Source organism: Sorex araneus, chromosome 1 (genome assembly GCF_027595985.1).
Source record: "Sorex araneus isolate mSorAra2 chromosome 1, mSorAra2.pri, whole genome shotgun sequence".
Lineage (NCBI taxonomy): Eukaryota > Metazoa > Chordata > Mammalia > Eulipotyphla > Soricidae > Sorex > Sorex araneus.
In genome coordinates, this window is record NC_073302.1 from 72,491,262 (window position 1) to 72,507,935 (window position 16,674).

At 43.1% G+C, this 16,674-nt stretch overlaps 1 protein-coding gene across 1 annotated transcript in view; it reads left to right on the forward strand.

Annotated features, from left to right (window-relative positions):
* Nucleotides 1–5,712: 5,712 nt before the first annotated feature.
* PGM5 (phosphoglucomutase 5) overlaps nt 5,713–16,674 on the forward strand; it is a 234,500-nt gene continuing 223,538 nt past the window's right edge. The window contains exon 1 of the mRNA XM_055135630.1: nt 5,713–6,426. Coding sequence (XP_054991605.1) covers nt 6,166–6,426 — 261 coding nt within the window. The 5' untranslated portion in view covers nt 5,713–6,165. The remainder of the gene's footprint in view (nt 6,427–16,674) is intronic.

Sequence of the window (16,674 nt, forward strand, 5' to 3'; positions counted from 1 at the left end):
CCAGAGTGAAAGAAGCAGACAGACAATTCTGCCGGAATCACGGGGATAGTTCATCTAGTGGGGAACTGAAGGCTTCGTGGAGGACCATCTTTTAAGAGAAATACCTAACAGACTTTCCCTCCCACCAAAAGGTTCCTGGACAGATTGGAAAGGGGATGAGAGCTCCCTTAGGAAATGCCCCCTGATAGTTTTCCTTCTTTCCAGCCTCTTGTCATGTACTTTGGCATTTCTTCTGTGTTAAGTGTGTGGGTGAGTCAGCAACCTGCATTTAGCACTTTCTCTGTGCCCCAGTGCAGACACCAACTCTGTGGGGTATACATGCCGTAGGTCAAACACATGTGCCAGTCTTTCTGCCACCCAGAGGAAGGGGTGGAGGAGTGTGGAAGAACAGAACAAATTAGGTAAAATTACATATAAAATCCTGTCATTCATTTTAAGTAGCAAAATCACTTGTGTATGTAGTATTTTTTTTTAATGGAGCAATTTCACCTGCTCCTTTTTGCACATTATGAAAAGTTCCTAAATAGAGATATGATAGAAATTTGTCTTTTAATGCCTCATAAGTGCAAATGACAATCATAGAAAGTACCCCCCACATCAAAGGTGTTTCATGAAATATGAATGTCCCTGTTCCCTCAAGAGGTGTTTTGGAAAAGGGTCTCCTGGTCAAATAAAATTCAAAAAATATTATACAAGGTTTGTTTTGTTTTTAGTGTTTGTGGCTGAGGTTTATGAATTTACAGTTACCTAGTACCACTGAGGTTTATGAATTTACAAGAAGGGGCCTAGAGTTTATCACATTTTTTCATCCCCAATTCTCCGTTTTGGTGATATTCTGGTTTAGCTGATCAGTTAGTGTCTTTGTTACATGAAAACATAAGCTGGCACCTTTTGGAGAACAAGGAAGTCCCAAGGGGAAGGAAGGATATTATCAGTTGCTTTTCTTTCATGCCAAGAATTCCCAGGGAGATGCCTTTCCCAAGAGGCTTAGAGAAGACTCTGCCATCTCTAGGCAAACAGAGGTCCCTTCACTGGAATCCTCACTGCAGAGAAGTTTTGAGCCGGACACAAAGAGGTGTCAGGAAAATGTTCTTAGCCACTCTGGAGCCTGCTGAGGACAGACAAAGGGCTATAGTCAGCTGCTGTCACAAAGCCAGTCTCCTTTCTCCCCAAGGAGCTAGTTATGGGAGATTGGGCTGGGAAACTCCATGTTAAAATACTAAAACTGACATCTTTCCTTCAGAATACTTTAGAACTTTTAATATTTTAAATATGTACTCTGACAGCTCCAAGAATGGGGTAGTGTACAGGATTAAAGATAATAATGAGCTGAGGCTGAGCGATAGTACAGCAGGTAGGGTGCTTGCTTTGCAGCGCAACTGACCTGGGTTCAATCACCAGCATCTCATAGTCCACCAGGAGTAATTCCTGAGTGCAGAGTAACTCCATGAGTACTGCTGGTGTGTGGCATCAAAACCAAAACAATTTAAAAGATAAACAAATAATTTGGTTAGGAAACTTTGCATTGTGCAGTATTTGGGTGGCACTCATCTGGGGGTGATGAGGGGTGTCCTTTTGGAGACAGTAGTCTAGTTAGTCTAGTTCAGTTTTCTCTAAATATTTATGTCAAACGTGAAATCTCTCTGCTTTGATAGGGGAGACCCTCTTCGGTTCCTTTCTCCATGACTGTGACACATTTATTGGGATTAACTTGATAAATTTGGGACTATTTTTAAATTGTGATGGTTTACAATACTATTTCTAATGGTTTCTCATGCAGATAATTTAACACCACACCCATCACTAGTGTACCCACCTCTTGAGTGTATTTTTGAAGCACTTTCTTTAGCTCACAAACTTTTTAAAAAATGTATTTATTTTTTAATTAGTGAATCACCGTGAGGGTACAGTTACAGATTTATAAATTTTCGTGCTCGTGTTTTCCCTCATACAATGTTCGAGAACTCATCCCTTCACCAGTGCCCATTCTCCGCCACCAATAAGCCCAGCATCCCTCCTACCCCCCAATCCCATCTCCCCCTACCCCACCCTGCCTCTGTGGCAGGGTAGTCCCTTTTGTTCTCTCTATCCAATTGGGTGTTGAGGTTTGAAATAGGGGTGTTGAGTGGCCACCGTGTTAAGTCTCTAGTCTACTTTCAGCACACATCACCCTTCCCCCGCATGGCCTCCAACCACATTTTACTTGGTGTTCCCTTCTCTATCTGAGCTGCCTTTTCCCAAGAATATGAGGCCAGCTTCCAAGCCATGGAGTCAACCATCTGGTACTTATTTTTACTATTCTTGGGTGTTAGTCTCCTACTCTGTTATTTTATATTCCACAGATGAGTGCAATCTTTCTATGTCTGTCTCTCTGACTCATTTCACTTAGCATGATACTTCCCATGTTGATCCACTTATATGCAAAGTTCATGACTTCATTTTTTCTAACAGCTGCATAGTATTCCATTGTAGAGATGTACCAAAGTTTCTTTAACCAGTCATCTGTTCTCGGGCACTTGGGTTTTTTCCAGATTCTGGCTATTGTAAACAGTGCTGTGATGAACATGTAAGTGCAGATATCATTTCAATATACTTTTTTGCTTCTCCAGGATATATTCCCAGCAGTGGTATTGTTGGGTCAAATGGGAGCTCAGTTTCTAATTTTTTGAGAAGTGTCATATTGTTTTCCAAAAGGGCTGAACCATTAGGCATTCCCACCAGCAGTGCAGAAGGGTCCCTTTCTCCCCACATCCTCTCCAACAGCGTTGCTTTTGTTCTTTTGGATGTGTGCCAGTCTCTGTGGTGTGAGGTGGTATTACATGGTTGTTTTGATCTGCATATCCCTGATGATAGCTCACAAACATTTTTTGTATGTTTCCAGGATAAATTACTCCATGGATCTTGGACTTTCATTTTCAAATTAATTAATTCAACCTTTTGGCTTTATTGACTATCACCTATGCCCAAAGACTCTTAAGCTATAGTATTGCTCTACACAGATAATAAATTATAGTTTTTTTGTCTATAGATTAATAATAATGAAACTAGGCTATTGGTGACAGCAACTTGAAGAGGAGACATTGATTGAATGCCTTTCTACTCATCAGACACTATAATAAATCTTTTAATCCTCCCAATCATTTATGAGGTAGAGGTTAAAACAGTCTCCCTTTCTGTGTGAGGATGCTGAGGTTAGGAGCGGTTAAGGAATTGTTTCAAGGTCACATACAAACTGAGGAGTGAGGACATGCTATGCATGGTGGCTGAATGTGAAACATTCCTGCCGAGTGATACAAAGAATGATGAATTCAGAGAAGAGGGAAATAATTTTCAAAAGATTTCATCGTGAATGTGCTAAGCCCATGGTTGGTAAGAGCTATTTGCCTGCTACCCTTTCCTCCCTTTGAGGGACAGAACCCTGTTTCTTTGGGAAAAGGTCTTCTCTTTCGGTGTATGGGTCCCACTGTGTGGAGAAGTATACTGCCTCAAGTTGCACCCATTATAGACTTTTGGAATTAGACTGGGATTTGGGCCAAGGAAAGAGGCTTTGCTGTTAACTGGTAAAACTAAAATCTTGTCTGTGGTATGTCAGACTTGTCCCCATGGAAAGAGCTGGGCCTTGGTAGGAGGGAATGATGGTGGAGTCAAGAGAGAGAAAATTCTGGGAAGAGAGAGATGGAGTCCAAGAAGCCTTTTGCCCATTTATCTTTTCTCTTCTTATTGGGCCTAATGGCTTCCTCTCCTCTCCTCTCCTCTTCTGTCCTTCCTTCCAAAATCAAATGCTATTAGAAAGTGTTTTCGGACTCTCTCATGGCATAAAGATGTATAGAGATGTTGAGATTCTGTCCAAGCATGGTTGTTGAGACTGCTAAGCTGAGTTTTTCAATCAGACCAGGAAGATTTTAGGAACTGGGGATAGGATGGGGGAGGAGGAGTTGGGCTCTTTCTTGGAGGGGAGAGTTAGAAGTCAAAGTGAACAAACCACCTTTCTTTTTTAAGAGAAGAGCTCAGAAGTCCCAATACAAATTAGACTTCACTGGCTTCCTCTTTATATTTCAATGATAGTAGTACAAAGGAGAGAGGCAGGATCAGAATTTGAACTCAAAGTGTGTCTGTGACTGTGTCCTTGACCTTACACAGTGTCTCCTGCTTCCTTCAGGCATCTTGAGCCTCCAAAGAGAAAAGAGAAAAAGAGTCATAAACAAAGATAGCTGGAAATGATCACTCTGGATAAAAACTGTGTGCTGAAAATAGGTAAAGGACTAAGCATAATAACCGCTCAGTATCTGTATTGCAAATCCCAAAAGGGGAGGGGAGAGAGAGAGAGAGAGAGAGAGAGAGAGAGAGAGAGAGAGAGAGAGAGAGAGAGAGAGAGGAGGGGGGAGAGAGGAGGGGGGAGAGAGAGAGGGAGGGAGAGAGAGGAGGGGGAGAGAGGGGGGAAAGAGGAGGGGGGAGAGAGAGAGCTAGAGTGCTTGCTCTAGAGACAGGTTGGGGGAGGAGGGATTGGTGAGAGGGAAACTTGGGACACTGGTGGTGGGAAATGTGCACTGGTGGACGGATGGATGTTGGAATATTGTGTGACTGAAACCAGACCATGAACAGCTTTGTAACTGTGTAATCTCTTGGTGATTCTAGTAAAACAACAACAACAACAACAACAAAACAAACACTCCTCCCCCAACAAAAAAGCAGTTATAAAGTCTCATAAGTTTTTTTTAAAATCAGTTTTCAGTGCATGGGTGAGCCATTTCTTAGTCATTTCACTATAAACAATTGCTTTACAATCCCACAGCAAGGCCATATCCATAGAATAGTAGCTGAAGGAAAAGCAGTACACTTCCAGATTTAGTGAATGAAAAATGCTTTGAGGGTGAAAGGAAATGTAAAAATAAGAAATTTTCCCTTCCTCCTTTGGATTTCATCTTAAAGTCCTTCATTTCACATTTTTTGTTTGTTTTGTTTTTGTTTTTTGGGTCACTCTGGACAGTGCTCAGAGGTTACTCCTGGCTCTGTGCTCAGTAAATCACTCCTGGTGGGGTATGGAGTGGGGACATGGGATGCTGAGGATTGAACCTGGGCTGGCCACCTGCAAGGCAAATGCCCTACTTGCTCTACTATCACTCCTTTAAAAAAGTCGAATATTTCTCAGTTTTGAAATTTAAACATAACATTAATGGAGGGAAGAGACAGTGCTAGCCCCTGCAGAACAAAGGAGGCACCTGAGGGGAACTTCCTAGCATGCATAGGTGCTGGAATGTGAGTCTCTTCATTCCCTGTACAATACTAAGAAGGACTTTATCGTCCTATTAAGGGCAATTCGCCCTGGTAACAGCTTAGCAGCGTGGACAAATACAAGGCCAGGACAGGCCCTTTTCCACGCGTGAATGGGACTGACAGAGAAAGAAAAACCAGGAGAATAAGGAAATAGGTGTCTGCAGCGCTGTGGTTTGCAAGAATCACAACAAACAAACAAACAAACAGACAAACAAACAAAACCCCAAGTGCCCATGCGGAAAAGTGCGTGCCTGGAGAGAGCTGGGTAGACCCTGCTGGACTTGGACAAAAGGGCCTGACAGTGGGTGATTCCAGGCAACACATGGTTGTGCACAAACACACACGCACACACGCAGCGCCCAGCCTCCAATTTCAGCGCTGGCAGCGGAGGCTAATTCTCAGCTCGCCTTTCCAGGGTTATTTTTGGCTGGGGCTGTTCGCTAATGGCAAAGGGCTCAGCCCCCCTCCCGGCTCCCTCCCCCGTCCTTGCTCAAAAAGAGGAGCCCAGGCGAGGGAACGCGGCACTCGCGGGCGGCGCGGGACAGGGCCGCGCGGGAGGGGAGGGGTGCGCGAGGGGACCCCGACTCTGCTGCCACCGCCGCCCCCCGGCCCCGGCGGCTCTGCAGCGGCGGCCGTGCCCGGGGTGGGAAACGGTCGGCGGGGCAGGCTCGGGCCCGGCCCGTTAGCGTCGGGGAGGACACCCCGAGAGTGGGGAGGACACCCCGCACCTCGGGCGTGGCCGCCGGAGAGGAAGTTGGGCGGGAGCGAAGTTTCTTGGAAGGTGGAGGCCGCGCTCGGGGCCGGGTGCGCGCAGGCGACGCTCGGGGGCGCCGGGCGGCCGGGGACCAGGAGCCCCGCGCACAAGGGGGCGGCGGGGACCCCCCGGGCGCCATGGAGGGGAGCCCCATCCCGGTGCTGACGGTGCCCACGGCGCCCTACGAAGACCAGCGGCCGGCGGGCGGCGGGGGGCTGCGGCGGCCCACCGCGCTCTTCGAGGGCCAGCGCAACTACCTGCCCAACTTCATCCAGAGCGTGCTGTCGTCCATCGACCTGCGCGACCGCCAGGGCTGCACCATGGTGGTGGGCAGCGACGGCAGGTACTTCAGCCGCACGGCCACGGAGATCGTGGTGCAGATGGCCGCGGCCAACGGGGTGAGTGCCCGCCGCCCCCCGCTCCCCTCGGCCTCCCCCTGCCCGCCCCGCGCCAGCCGCTGTCCCCCTGCCTCCCGCGTCCCCGCGCTCCCGCCGGGACTCTTCCCCGGACCGTCCCCGGGCTCCGCACCTGCTGCTTTTTCTTTCCCTCTTTCCAAGTATTTGTTCCCGTTGCTGTTCCGCTCCCCTCGCACCCACCCGCCTTTCACGTCCCCACCTTTGCCTTTTCCGCTCTATTTGCAATTGTGCATAATCCGTGGAACTCTGGAGAGGGGGTTTCTTCCTTTCCCCCGCATCCCCAACACACACACACACACACACACACACACACACACACACACACCAGCTCTGCCTCTTAACGTTGCTTCCTGGCATATTTGGCAAGTGTGGACCCTAAAGTGTTTTGATACCGTTGGCTTGTTTCATGATTAACTTAGGATAGCGACGAGGTGGGGGTCAGTTTGCCGCTTCCTAGGTTTGGGCTCTCTAAGGCAGAAAAGGTCTGAAAAGAGATTTGCAATGGCTTTACTTTATTTTTATTTAATGTACTTTTGGGAGACACTCTAAGGCAGAAAAGGTCCCAAATGAAAGCTTCCGTGTCTTTATTTTATTTTATTTATTTTTTTATTTTATTTTTATTTTATTTTTTTTTTGCTTTTTGGGTCACACCCAGCGATGCTCAGGGGTTACTCCTGGCTTTGCACTCAGGAATTGCTCCTGGCAGTGCTTGGGGGACCATATGGGATGCCGGGGATCGAACCCAGGTGGGCCGCGTGCAAGGCAAACGCCCTACCCGCTGTGCTATCACTCCGGCCCCCTTTATTTTATTTTTATTATTAAATTTGGGGGTCCATCATCTGTGGTGCTCAAGGGGCTACTCCTGGCCCAGTGCTCAGTCTTCTGCCAGCAGTGCTTGAATGTAATGTGGGACTCCAGCATGCAAAGCATGTGCTCCAGCCCTTTGAACTATCTCCCAGGACTCACAGTGTCTTTCTTAAACCATCTGCCAACTGGTCTCCAAGACACCCTGGGGCAGTTGACAGCAGTCCATTCCTCTTCTTCCTTTGAGTTTTCATCTTTATTTTCTCTCCCTACCATCTGTCTCCTGCAGTCCTTTGTGACCTGAATTCTCAGGCCGGGGTGCTTCTTATCCCTCCTTCTTCCCCTCTCCCCTGCTCTAAGCACATTTTGGCAGATCCTCAACCCTTTTCACCCTCTTTCCCTCATCCAGCTGTATTTCAAGTACTTCCACTAGGGGCAGTCCTAATTTCAGTCTGGGTTCCTAGTGGGAAACACCATAGGGAGAAGGATAGCACAGTGGGTAGGGCGGTTGCCTTGCGTGCAGCCAACCAGGGTTCAATTCCTCTGCCCCTCTCAGAGAGCCTGGCAAGCTACCGAGAGTATCTCACCCGGATGGCAGAGACTGGCAAGCTACCTGTGGCATATTTGATATGCCAAAAACAGTAACAAGTCTCACATGGAGATGTTCCTGGTGCCCGATTGAGCAAATCGATGAGCAACGGGATGACAGTGACAGTGACATTGATGATAAGCCCTGCAGCCCCTGCCAACCTCCACTTGCTACCCAAGCCCCCGCTGCAGCGCTTCTTTAAGTGAAATATCTGCAGATCTGTAAATGGGTGGTAATCTTTTAAAAAGTGAAACTAAGCAATACAAGGCATATAATTCTCTCACCCCTTCCCAATCTCTCCTTTTTTATTGTCTTAGTTCTTATTTTTTTTAAAAGATCCGTTGTCCAGAGTTAACCATTATTGATTGTAATTCCTCCTCAGTTTTCGGAGCTGTCAAAAAGAGGGTTAGGAAACCAAAGGTGTTTGTGAGAAATGGGCTAAAGGTTTTGGGGTGAATTGTTATCTTAACTGCAGTGGGTGGTGTTTCTGGAGGTACAATATTTGTTACACTGAATGTTGGCTTGAAGCAGGGGGTTGGAAAGAGGTTGAAAATGGTCTTTTACTCATGTCTGACAAGCTATTCCCATGGAATGATGGAGAATAAAAATTCTTGGGACATCTATGGCAGCTTTTACTCCTCCTCCTGGCCAAGTTTTTTTTTTGAGTGAAACATACCCTGTCCGTTATTTATTACAGCTGTTGATTTGCATGCGCATGTTATGATGATGTTCACTATTTCCTCACACATGATGCCCAAAGAACTTTTCACTCTCTGCCTTCAATGGGTCTTTTCTGATAAATATATTAAAAGTAGAGTTTATTTTAGTATGTTGACCTTGTTAACACGAACTTAAAGAAGGGTGAAAGTTGTTAGCCATTTTATGAGGGACAGAATTGCAAATTAAAAGTTACGGAGAAGCATCATTTCTAATTTAATCTGAAAGCACTACCCAGGGAGTGGGCAGGGAGGAAGAGAACGGTGGAGGTGTAGCAAACTTCCAAAAGGTCATCTTAAACCTATTGACCTCATTTTGTTTTTCTCCCTGGGGGCTTTTGCTAAACAAAATTAATCAACTCAAGGTTGCCTGGACTCAGAAAGGCCTCTGAAAGTGTCCGATAATTGTAAGCAAAATTTTCCTTTAATGTATCACTGTATCACTGTCATCCCATTGATCAACAATTTTCTCAATCGGGCACCAGTAACGTCTACATTTGTCCTAGCCCTGAGATTTTAGATGATTGCACATTAATGATCCATTGCTTTTTTGTTTTGTTTTGTTTTTTTGATTACACCAGTGGTGCTCAGGGCTAACTCTTTGCTCTGAGCTCTGCTCAGGGAACTGTATGGGATGCCCTGGAGACTATGGGATGGGATGCCCTGGTAAATCTTGTGCAAGGCAAATGCCCTGCCTGCTGTGCTCTGGCTCTAACCCTTATGCCATTGTTCTTGCTTCCTGATTTTGCCAACTGTGTGGAATTGGCAAGAGATGAACTTTGATTCCAATTATCTCAGCCTTTTAAAAATTTTCTATTTTAACTTGTATATTCATATACAGGTTAAAAAAACTGATAGAGAAATAGGATTTCTTTTCTTTGGACTGACTTGGATCTCACTTGGGTGGACTTTGTTTTCTCTATCTGAAACATTTCAGCTTTCATTGAAAAAGTTAGTTTCAGAAAGCAATTTTTAAATTAAAAATAACATGTAGAGCTGAAGATCTGTTCAGCATCTCTTATCTAACATCTTAATTAAGGTAACTTAATCTCCATTATTATTTCTGTACTGCAGGTAGGGGCTTGCCTGCATGCATCCCACTGGTTTGATCCCTAGCACTGCAAGTGGTTTCCCAGTGCTGCTGAGTGATCCCTGAGCACAGAGCTGGGAGTAAGTCCTGGCATACCAGGTGTAGCCACAAAACAGAATAACTACAGTTGCTCTACAGAACCTGCTAAGCTGATTATACCATTTCTGGAGGAGGACAGATATAAGTGATAAATGGTATTACTAATATTTTAATAGTTCATAAAGCTTGAAATAGGTTCTTTGGATTAAATTTAGGATACAATTTAAGATTAAAAACTTTTATTGTAAAATTATGAAATTTCCAAGCTATCAGAAAAGAGAAAAGAATAGATTAACATACCTTGAACTGTTAACATTTTTCTCTATTTGTTTGCTCTTTTCTGTCAACGGCATTTTGAATCTATATTAAAGAGGATGACATTTTACTCCTGATTTCTTCAGTGTGAATCTGTAGAAAAGAAGAAATAATTTTCTTTGATGACCTCAATATCACTGTCACTGTCATCCCGTTGCTCATCAATTTGCTTGAGTGGGCACCAGTAACACCTCATTGTAAGACTGGTTGTTACTGTTTTGGGCATATTGAATATGCCACGGGTAGATTGCCAGGCTCTGCCGTGCGGGCTCGATACTCTCAGTAGCTTGCTGGGCTCTCTGAGAGGGGTGGAGGAATCAAACATGGGTTGGCTGCATTCAAGGCAAATGCCCCACCACTGTGCTATCGCTCCAGCCCATGACCTCAATAATATAAACAAAATTAAAACTTTATTTCTTTGCTTTTCTTTCCAGTCTACATTTATATTCCCTCAGTTATTCTGAAATATTCTTTATAGCTGGTTTGTGCAAACTAGTTTCTTCAAATTAAGGGATGAACATTGCATTTGATTATTTGCCTGAGGTCTCTTTTGACTTAGAAAATACCCCACTCTTTATTTTTATTGATTAATTTTTCTAAGGCCTTCCCAGTTGTGCAAGGGAATGTGGGGGCAACTCTGGTGATGCTCAGCTCAGTGTATTGCCCGACAGTTTGACCAGGTGGTGCTGGGCCAGGGTGCGGGATGTGGTGTTGGGCAGGGACCCAAGTTAATGCCTCACACATGCTCAGCAGGTGCTCTACCACTTGAGCTGGCTCCGGGCCCCTGTTTTAATTTTTTAATGAAATAGTTTTGTTGAAGAGACTAGGACAACTGACAGAATGCCCCATCCCTTCTTTTGGAATGTTCTGATTCCTTTATTATGGCGTCATTTAACTTTCACCTAATTTCATTTTTGTTCTGTTTTTTGAACTGAAAATTGGTTCTAAAACCTTGGATTCTGGTTCTTTTCAGCAAGAATATTTTTGAAATGATGCTTTGTACTCATGTTGAGTCATGTTAGGGGCCATGGTCTCCGATTGTCTAATCATTCGGGATGCTGGGACAACTAAAGGGTGACGCTGGTGATGGCTTATATTTGTCATTATTTTCCCCTTTGGGAGTACCCAGTAGCTCATGGGGGGACTTTTATTTTTTCACTGTCAAGAATCAAATCCAAGGCTTTATAGACGTAAGCCATGCTTTCTACTGACCGTGTCCATGGTCCCTAGTGTGAACTTTGAAGCCAGTGAAGATGCACCTCCCTCAACTTTTACCAAATGTAGCATCTACGAATAATAGTTACCTTTATCAAATTTCAAAGTGGTGATTTTCTCACTCTCTAATTCCATCTACATGCTTTTGTCGGCGTTTTCCTATAAAATGGGCATTTTCTTCACAAGCAGATTCTTTGATTACCTTGTAATATAGTTCCTGTTGGAAAAAGAGAATATGTGTTTCTAGCTTTCTTTTTTAACTACCAATTTTCAGAGTGAAAATTTGGAGAAGCAGCCATTTGTATGGTTGACATAATAATTTTGTTTCCCTCTTCTTTAGCTTTTCTGTATACCACTATGGACTCTTGGATTGCTGGGTGGGCCAGGGATTACTCCCAATAACACTCGGCCTACTGAGCCTGACAATAGTGTTGAGGCCCAGTGTTCCTGCAGTCAGTAGGGCCACCCTGACAGTGCCTCAGGGTCTCGAGGGCTAGGCCGAGCTATAGAGGGGGGGCCTGAGCAATGCCAGTTACCCAACTCCCCTAAGTTTCTTCATTGGCCTCTCCAGAGTTATTTTAATTCCCCTTTGAGGTTAGAAACAATGCTATATATACATCAGAAATAGAAAATACAAAAATAATTAGTATAATTAAATGAGCTGTGATGAATTTTATTTTGTAACTATTGATTTTTTAAATTCTATTAGTTTTTTTCTATCTCTGAGATTCTTTTCAGGTTTAAGCTTCTGTATATCAATTTATTCTAATATGTTAAAGGGTACAAGGATTGATTGTAACTTAATAACCACAGGAATACCTGTGTTTGCTTCTCTGGGTTGATTCACTATCACTAATACCTCTCTCATCCTCCTTTTTGTTCTAATCTTCTTTCATGGTCCTAAACTACCTTTAATATTAGACAAATCACAGCACTGCTTCTCCTCAAGATCTTTCTGATTTTTTTTTTCATTTTAAGAGGTGGGGCTGGGAAATTTTGGGTCACACTCAGCAATGCTTATGGGCTGTTATGAGTCTGTGCTCAGGGGTGACCCTTGGCTATGCTCAGGGAACCATACGTTGTGCTAGGTATTAAACCAGGGCCAGTTGCTTGCAGGCCAAGCATCACAACACCTGTACTATTGGCCCACCTTTCTGGCTTTTTAAAATGGTCTTCTATATAACAGCACTGTTTAGAACTTTCTGTGATCATAGAACTATTGTGTCATCTGCACTACCTTGACCACTAGCCATATGTGACTAAGGACTTGACATGAGTATTTACCATTAGTGTAGGTAAAGAACTGAAGTTTATAGTTTATTTAATACATTAAAATTTAAATAGTGACAGTGGTGGTTAGTAACTATTGTAGTAGACATGGACAATATAGTTCTACAATGTAGCATTAAAAATGTTTTAATGGACCCAGACTTTTAGGCCATCAAATACTGCAAATTGGTATTTGGCAAAATAAAATCTGATTTCTCCAAATGATAACCACACTCACACTCTGTGTGTGTGTGTGTGTGTGTGTGTGTGTGTGTGTTTGAGTCATGCCCAGCAGTGCTCAGGCGTTACTCATGGTTCTATGCAGGTCTATTGCTTACAAGGCAAGCACCCTACCTGTGCAAAATATAAGCACACAAGTGCAGGGAAGGGTGATGTGTGTTTGCAGGCTCTCGGTGGGGGGGGCACTCTCTCTCTCTCTCTCTCTCTCTCTCTCTCTCTCTCTCTCCCCTCTCGCCCCTCGAGTTCAGTGCTCTTGAGCCACTGTGTATAAACTGGATCGGGATGGCTCCTCCTTTGTGCTCTGCTTCTGTGTGTGCTGCTGTGCTCTCTTCAATCTGTCTCTCTATCTCTGACTCTGTCTCTGTAGTCTCTCCTCTGGTCTCTTCCAATTTCTCTCTTTCTCTGTCGTCTCTCCTCTGGTCTTCCAATCTCTCTACCGATCTCTCTTCCAGATCTATCCTGCTTTTCTCTCTGGAACCCCACTTGCTCTCACATCTGACTCTGACCCTCACTTCTGACTCTGACCCTTACTTCTGACTCTGACTCTGACTCTCACTCTACTTCTGATGCTGATTCTCACTCGCTTTGCTCTTACAGTCTTCATTCATATAGCAATCACATAGGGCGGTGATACAAAGGTGGGTTGAACATTAACAAATCAACAAAGAGGTGTAAGACCACTCTTCCAGGAAATTAACTCAAGGACCTAATCTCATCTAAGGAGATTACTCCAGATTACTAGGAGATCCGCTTAAGGGGATCCCATCCAGGGTGTGTCACTTTCTTCTTTCCTCAGCTAGTAATCCACTTAAATAGTTATAGTACATTTACTTCTAATATTTCTAGCAATGTCATTCTGTATGAGCACAGTAAGAGATATATCAAACTTAAAGTTTGGTTCTTCCTGAGGACATTCACTATATATTCCAGACCACAGTCCTCAGGCCAGGTTAGTCTTCCTAATTCCAGCAGGGTCCTAGTCTCTTCGTTACTTTTGGATCATGAAAGTATTTATCTATGACCATGTTCTCAACTTATAGTTGAGTATTGTGGCACTTTGGCCTGGCTCGTTTTGATGCCAGGGTAGCTCATGGCTCACCCTGGTTCCATTCCGTCCCTCGTCGGGACCCTGCTTTTGGGGTGCTAGGAACTCAACTGAGTTGAGAAAGCAGATGCCCAGGAATAAATATTATTTGGAGTCAATCAACTCCCAAGTTACAAGAGCATAATATTAGCTGTCTTCTTGTGTCCATACAGAAAGGACATTGCTTTAAGGTAAACTAAGTTCCCTGCAGCAAGGCTTAAAGGACAAACCCAATGTTATCCTACACCTACCCACTGTGCTGCCTCTCTGGATAGTAAATAACTGCACTTTTAAAAGTTTTTACCTAAGAGGCAATGAGGTAGGTAGAGAAAGCTCTGTGCTAGCTACCAGCAGACTCACACTTTATTTCCTAGCTGTCATCTCAGGTGCAGAGCAAATGGCTTAGCTTCTTGCAATACTTAAAAACTGCCAGTTTCCTCATCTATAAATTGGCTATGACAGCATCAATGAATTACATTGAGATTCATATTGTTTGGCCCTGCATAAAACAATATCTTGTAATAGGCATAGCACAAAGACATGCAGAGGAGCATTATTGCTCTGGTCAATTGAATATATCTTGGGTAATGGAACGTATTTGACTGCATGTGTAGTGGATCCTTAAGCAAACAACTTAACTTCTATTGCGTGTTTCAGCAAAGAGAAATCTGTTTGTTGATGAGTTGTGCACTGTACTGACCATATGATGATTAATAACAACAATAACAACAACAATCAACACTGTTTATGGAATCCAAGAGCTTCTTAATACTTTGTGAAATCTTTTAGAGTAAAAGCTGAAGTACAGTGGTATGGAAGAAACTTGAACTATCTAAGGATTTGGATATGGGATCCATCTGAATCTTACAGAGAATGTATTTTACTTTGTTGAGTCATGAAAAGGTGGTTGCTGCAGAAAATGAGGATACACTGATGTTGGCATTTACTAGAACTCTCTTAGGGTCTAAATTTTGGTGTGACTCCAAAATGTAAGGTACATAGATTTGGAAGGGTAGCAGAATGGCATACACTGGTGAGTGATAGGTAGGGAGGTTCAAAGGAAAGAAAACAAGGCAAGAGGGTTGTAATTCAGCAGATGGTTTCTTCCTTCTAATTGGTCACTAGATAATATATGATTGGAATAAACTATTAAGACAGGGAAGTTTACAATGCATTAGAAATCCACAAAGACTCTTCTATAACTTTTGTGTGCTTTTCTCCTGAACTTCTATTGTTGAATTTTGGAACTGAGATATTGATTATGGGAGCAAAGTAAATTTTAGAATCCTTTGATTCTGCCCACATCCCACTTTGAATCAGTTCACTATTAATAACTTTATCCTTAAGACTTCACTCATTTTTTTCTTTTTGTATATATGTATGGTGAAGAAAAAGGAGTGGGGAGATTTTGAGAACAGCTGGGCTTTCCCAGTTGCTGGGGTGGGTTATTTTAAGCTTTGTTTAATGTGTCCAGAGGCCCAGATGGCATTTTTAAATAAGTTGCTTTATTAAATCTTGTATAAAAGCATAATGATGTTTATTGGAAAGACACACACCAGCAACATTATGTGTGAAACTTTCCCCATTTTTCCCCCCTGTAAAACATCTGTTCTTGTTGAGCCCTTTATGAAAATTGGAAATTTGCTGTCTTCTATATAGAATGGGAGACTAGAATTTGGAGCCTGTTTTTGAGGACTTTAAATGTAGTTATTGATTTCACCAGTCCTTGAGTGTGCTTTGGACCCTGGCCTTTTTTTCTGTTAGAAAACAGTAATATTTTTGAAAAAACACAGTGTAATAGATTTTGAACAGGATTATTTGGGGATAATACGCTGGGAAAATGGCATACATTGCCCTGTAATTAATAAATCAAAGTTAGAAATCAAGTGCTGCAATGTTCTTTAGCCAACAGTCTTGGAAATTAATTGCAAACACTCAATTAATTGCTTATCTACTTTACTGTTTACACTTGGATAGCCAAGGGAAAGTTTTAGTTTTTTTTAAATTTGACTTGACTCTCATTAGTCATCAATAAGAGCATATCTACATGTATACAAGACTTTTCAACAACTCACATTTTGGAGTCATTAAGTATCTTTTTATCTCTTACACTTTTCACGTACAGTAAATGTAATATCTACTAATGTCTAATTTTTTTGAGGAGAAAATATTCAGGAACATTTAATCCATAAAGAATTAATTGTTCTTGGCAAAAGTTACAGAATTTTCTCTTCCAAATCTCTGCTATTAGGTGTCTTGTACAAAAAACAAGGTTTAATTACTGTTCTTTTTATGTTTTTCTCTAGGAAAAGTCTTCTTTAAATTTAGTGTTTGGGCCATACACGGGTGGGACTTTCTCAGGGATCACTCCTGGTGGTGCTCAGGGGACAGTATGAGATACTGGAGATTGAACCCAGGTTGGCAGCAAGAACCCTACCTGCTCTAGCTGCTAAGAGTTCTGTTTTTATTTTTATTGAGCCATTGTGATTTACAAAGTTATTCAGGGGTCAGAGAGTTAGAGTAGAGGGCACTTGCCTTACACATGACCAGCCAATGTGTCCAAAGCCCCTTCACTCTGGCCTCTTTACCTCCTGTCCACCTCTCCTTACTTCCTTCCTTGATTTCTTTCCTTTGCTGTTTTTTTTAGTTTTTTATCTTTTCTTTTCCTTTTTTATGAAGCAAAATAGTTTTATTTAAAGATATTTGGAGAAATATGAGAAAGGTGGGAGGAGATGGGAGGAGAGAGAGATGAGTGTTCAAGAGAAAACACAGGTTTCTCCTAAGGGGAAAAAGCCCATCCTTCTAGTCTAGGGACCAGGGTAATCTAGGTATTCCCTCCTTTCATAATTTCCATTCCTTTTTCCTGTCA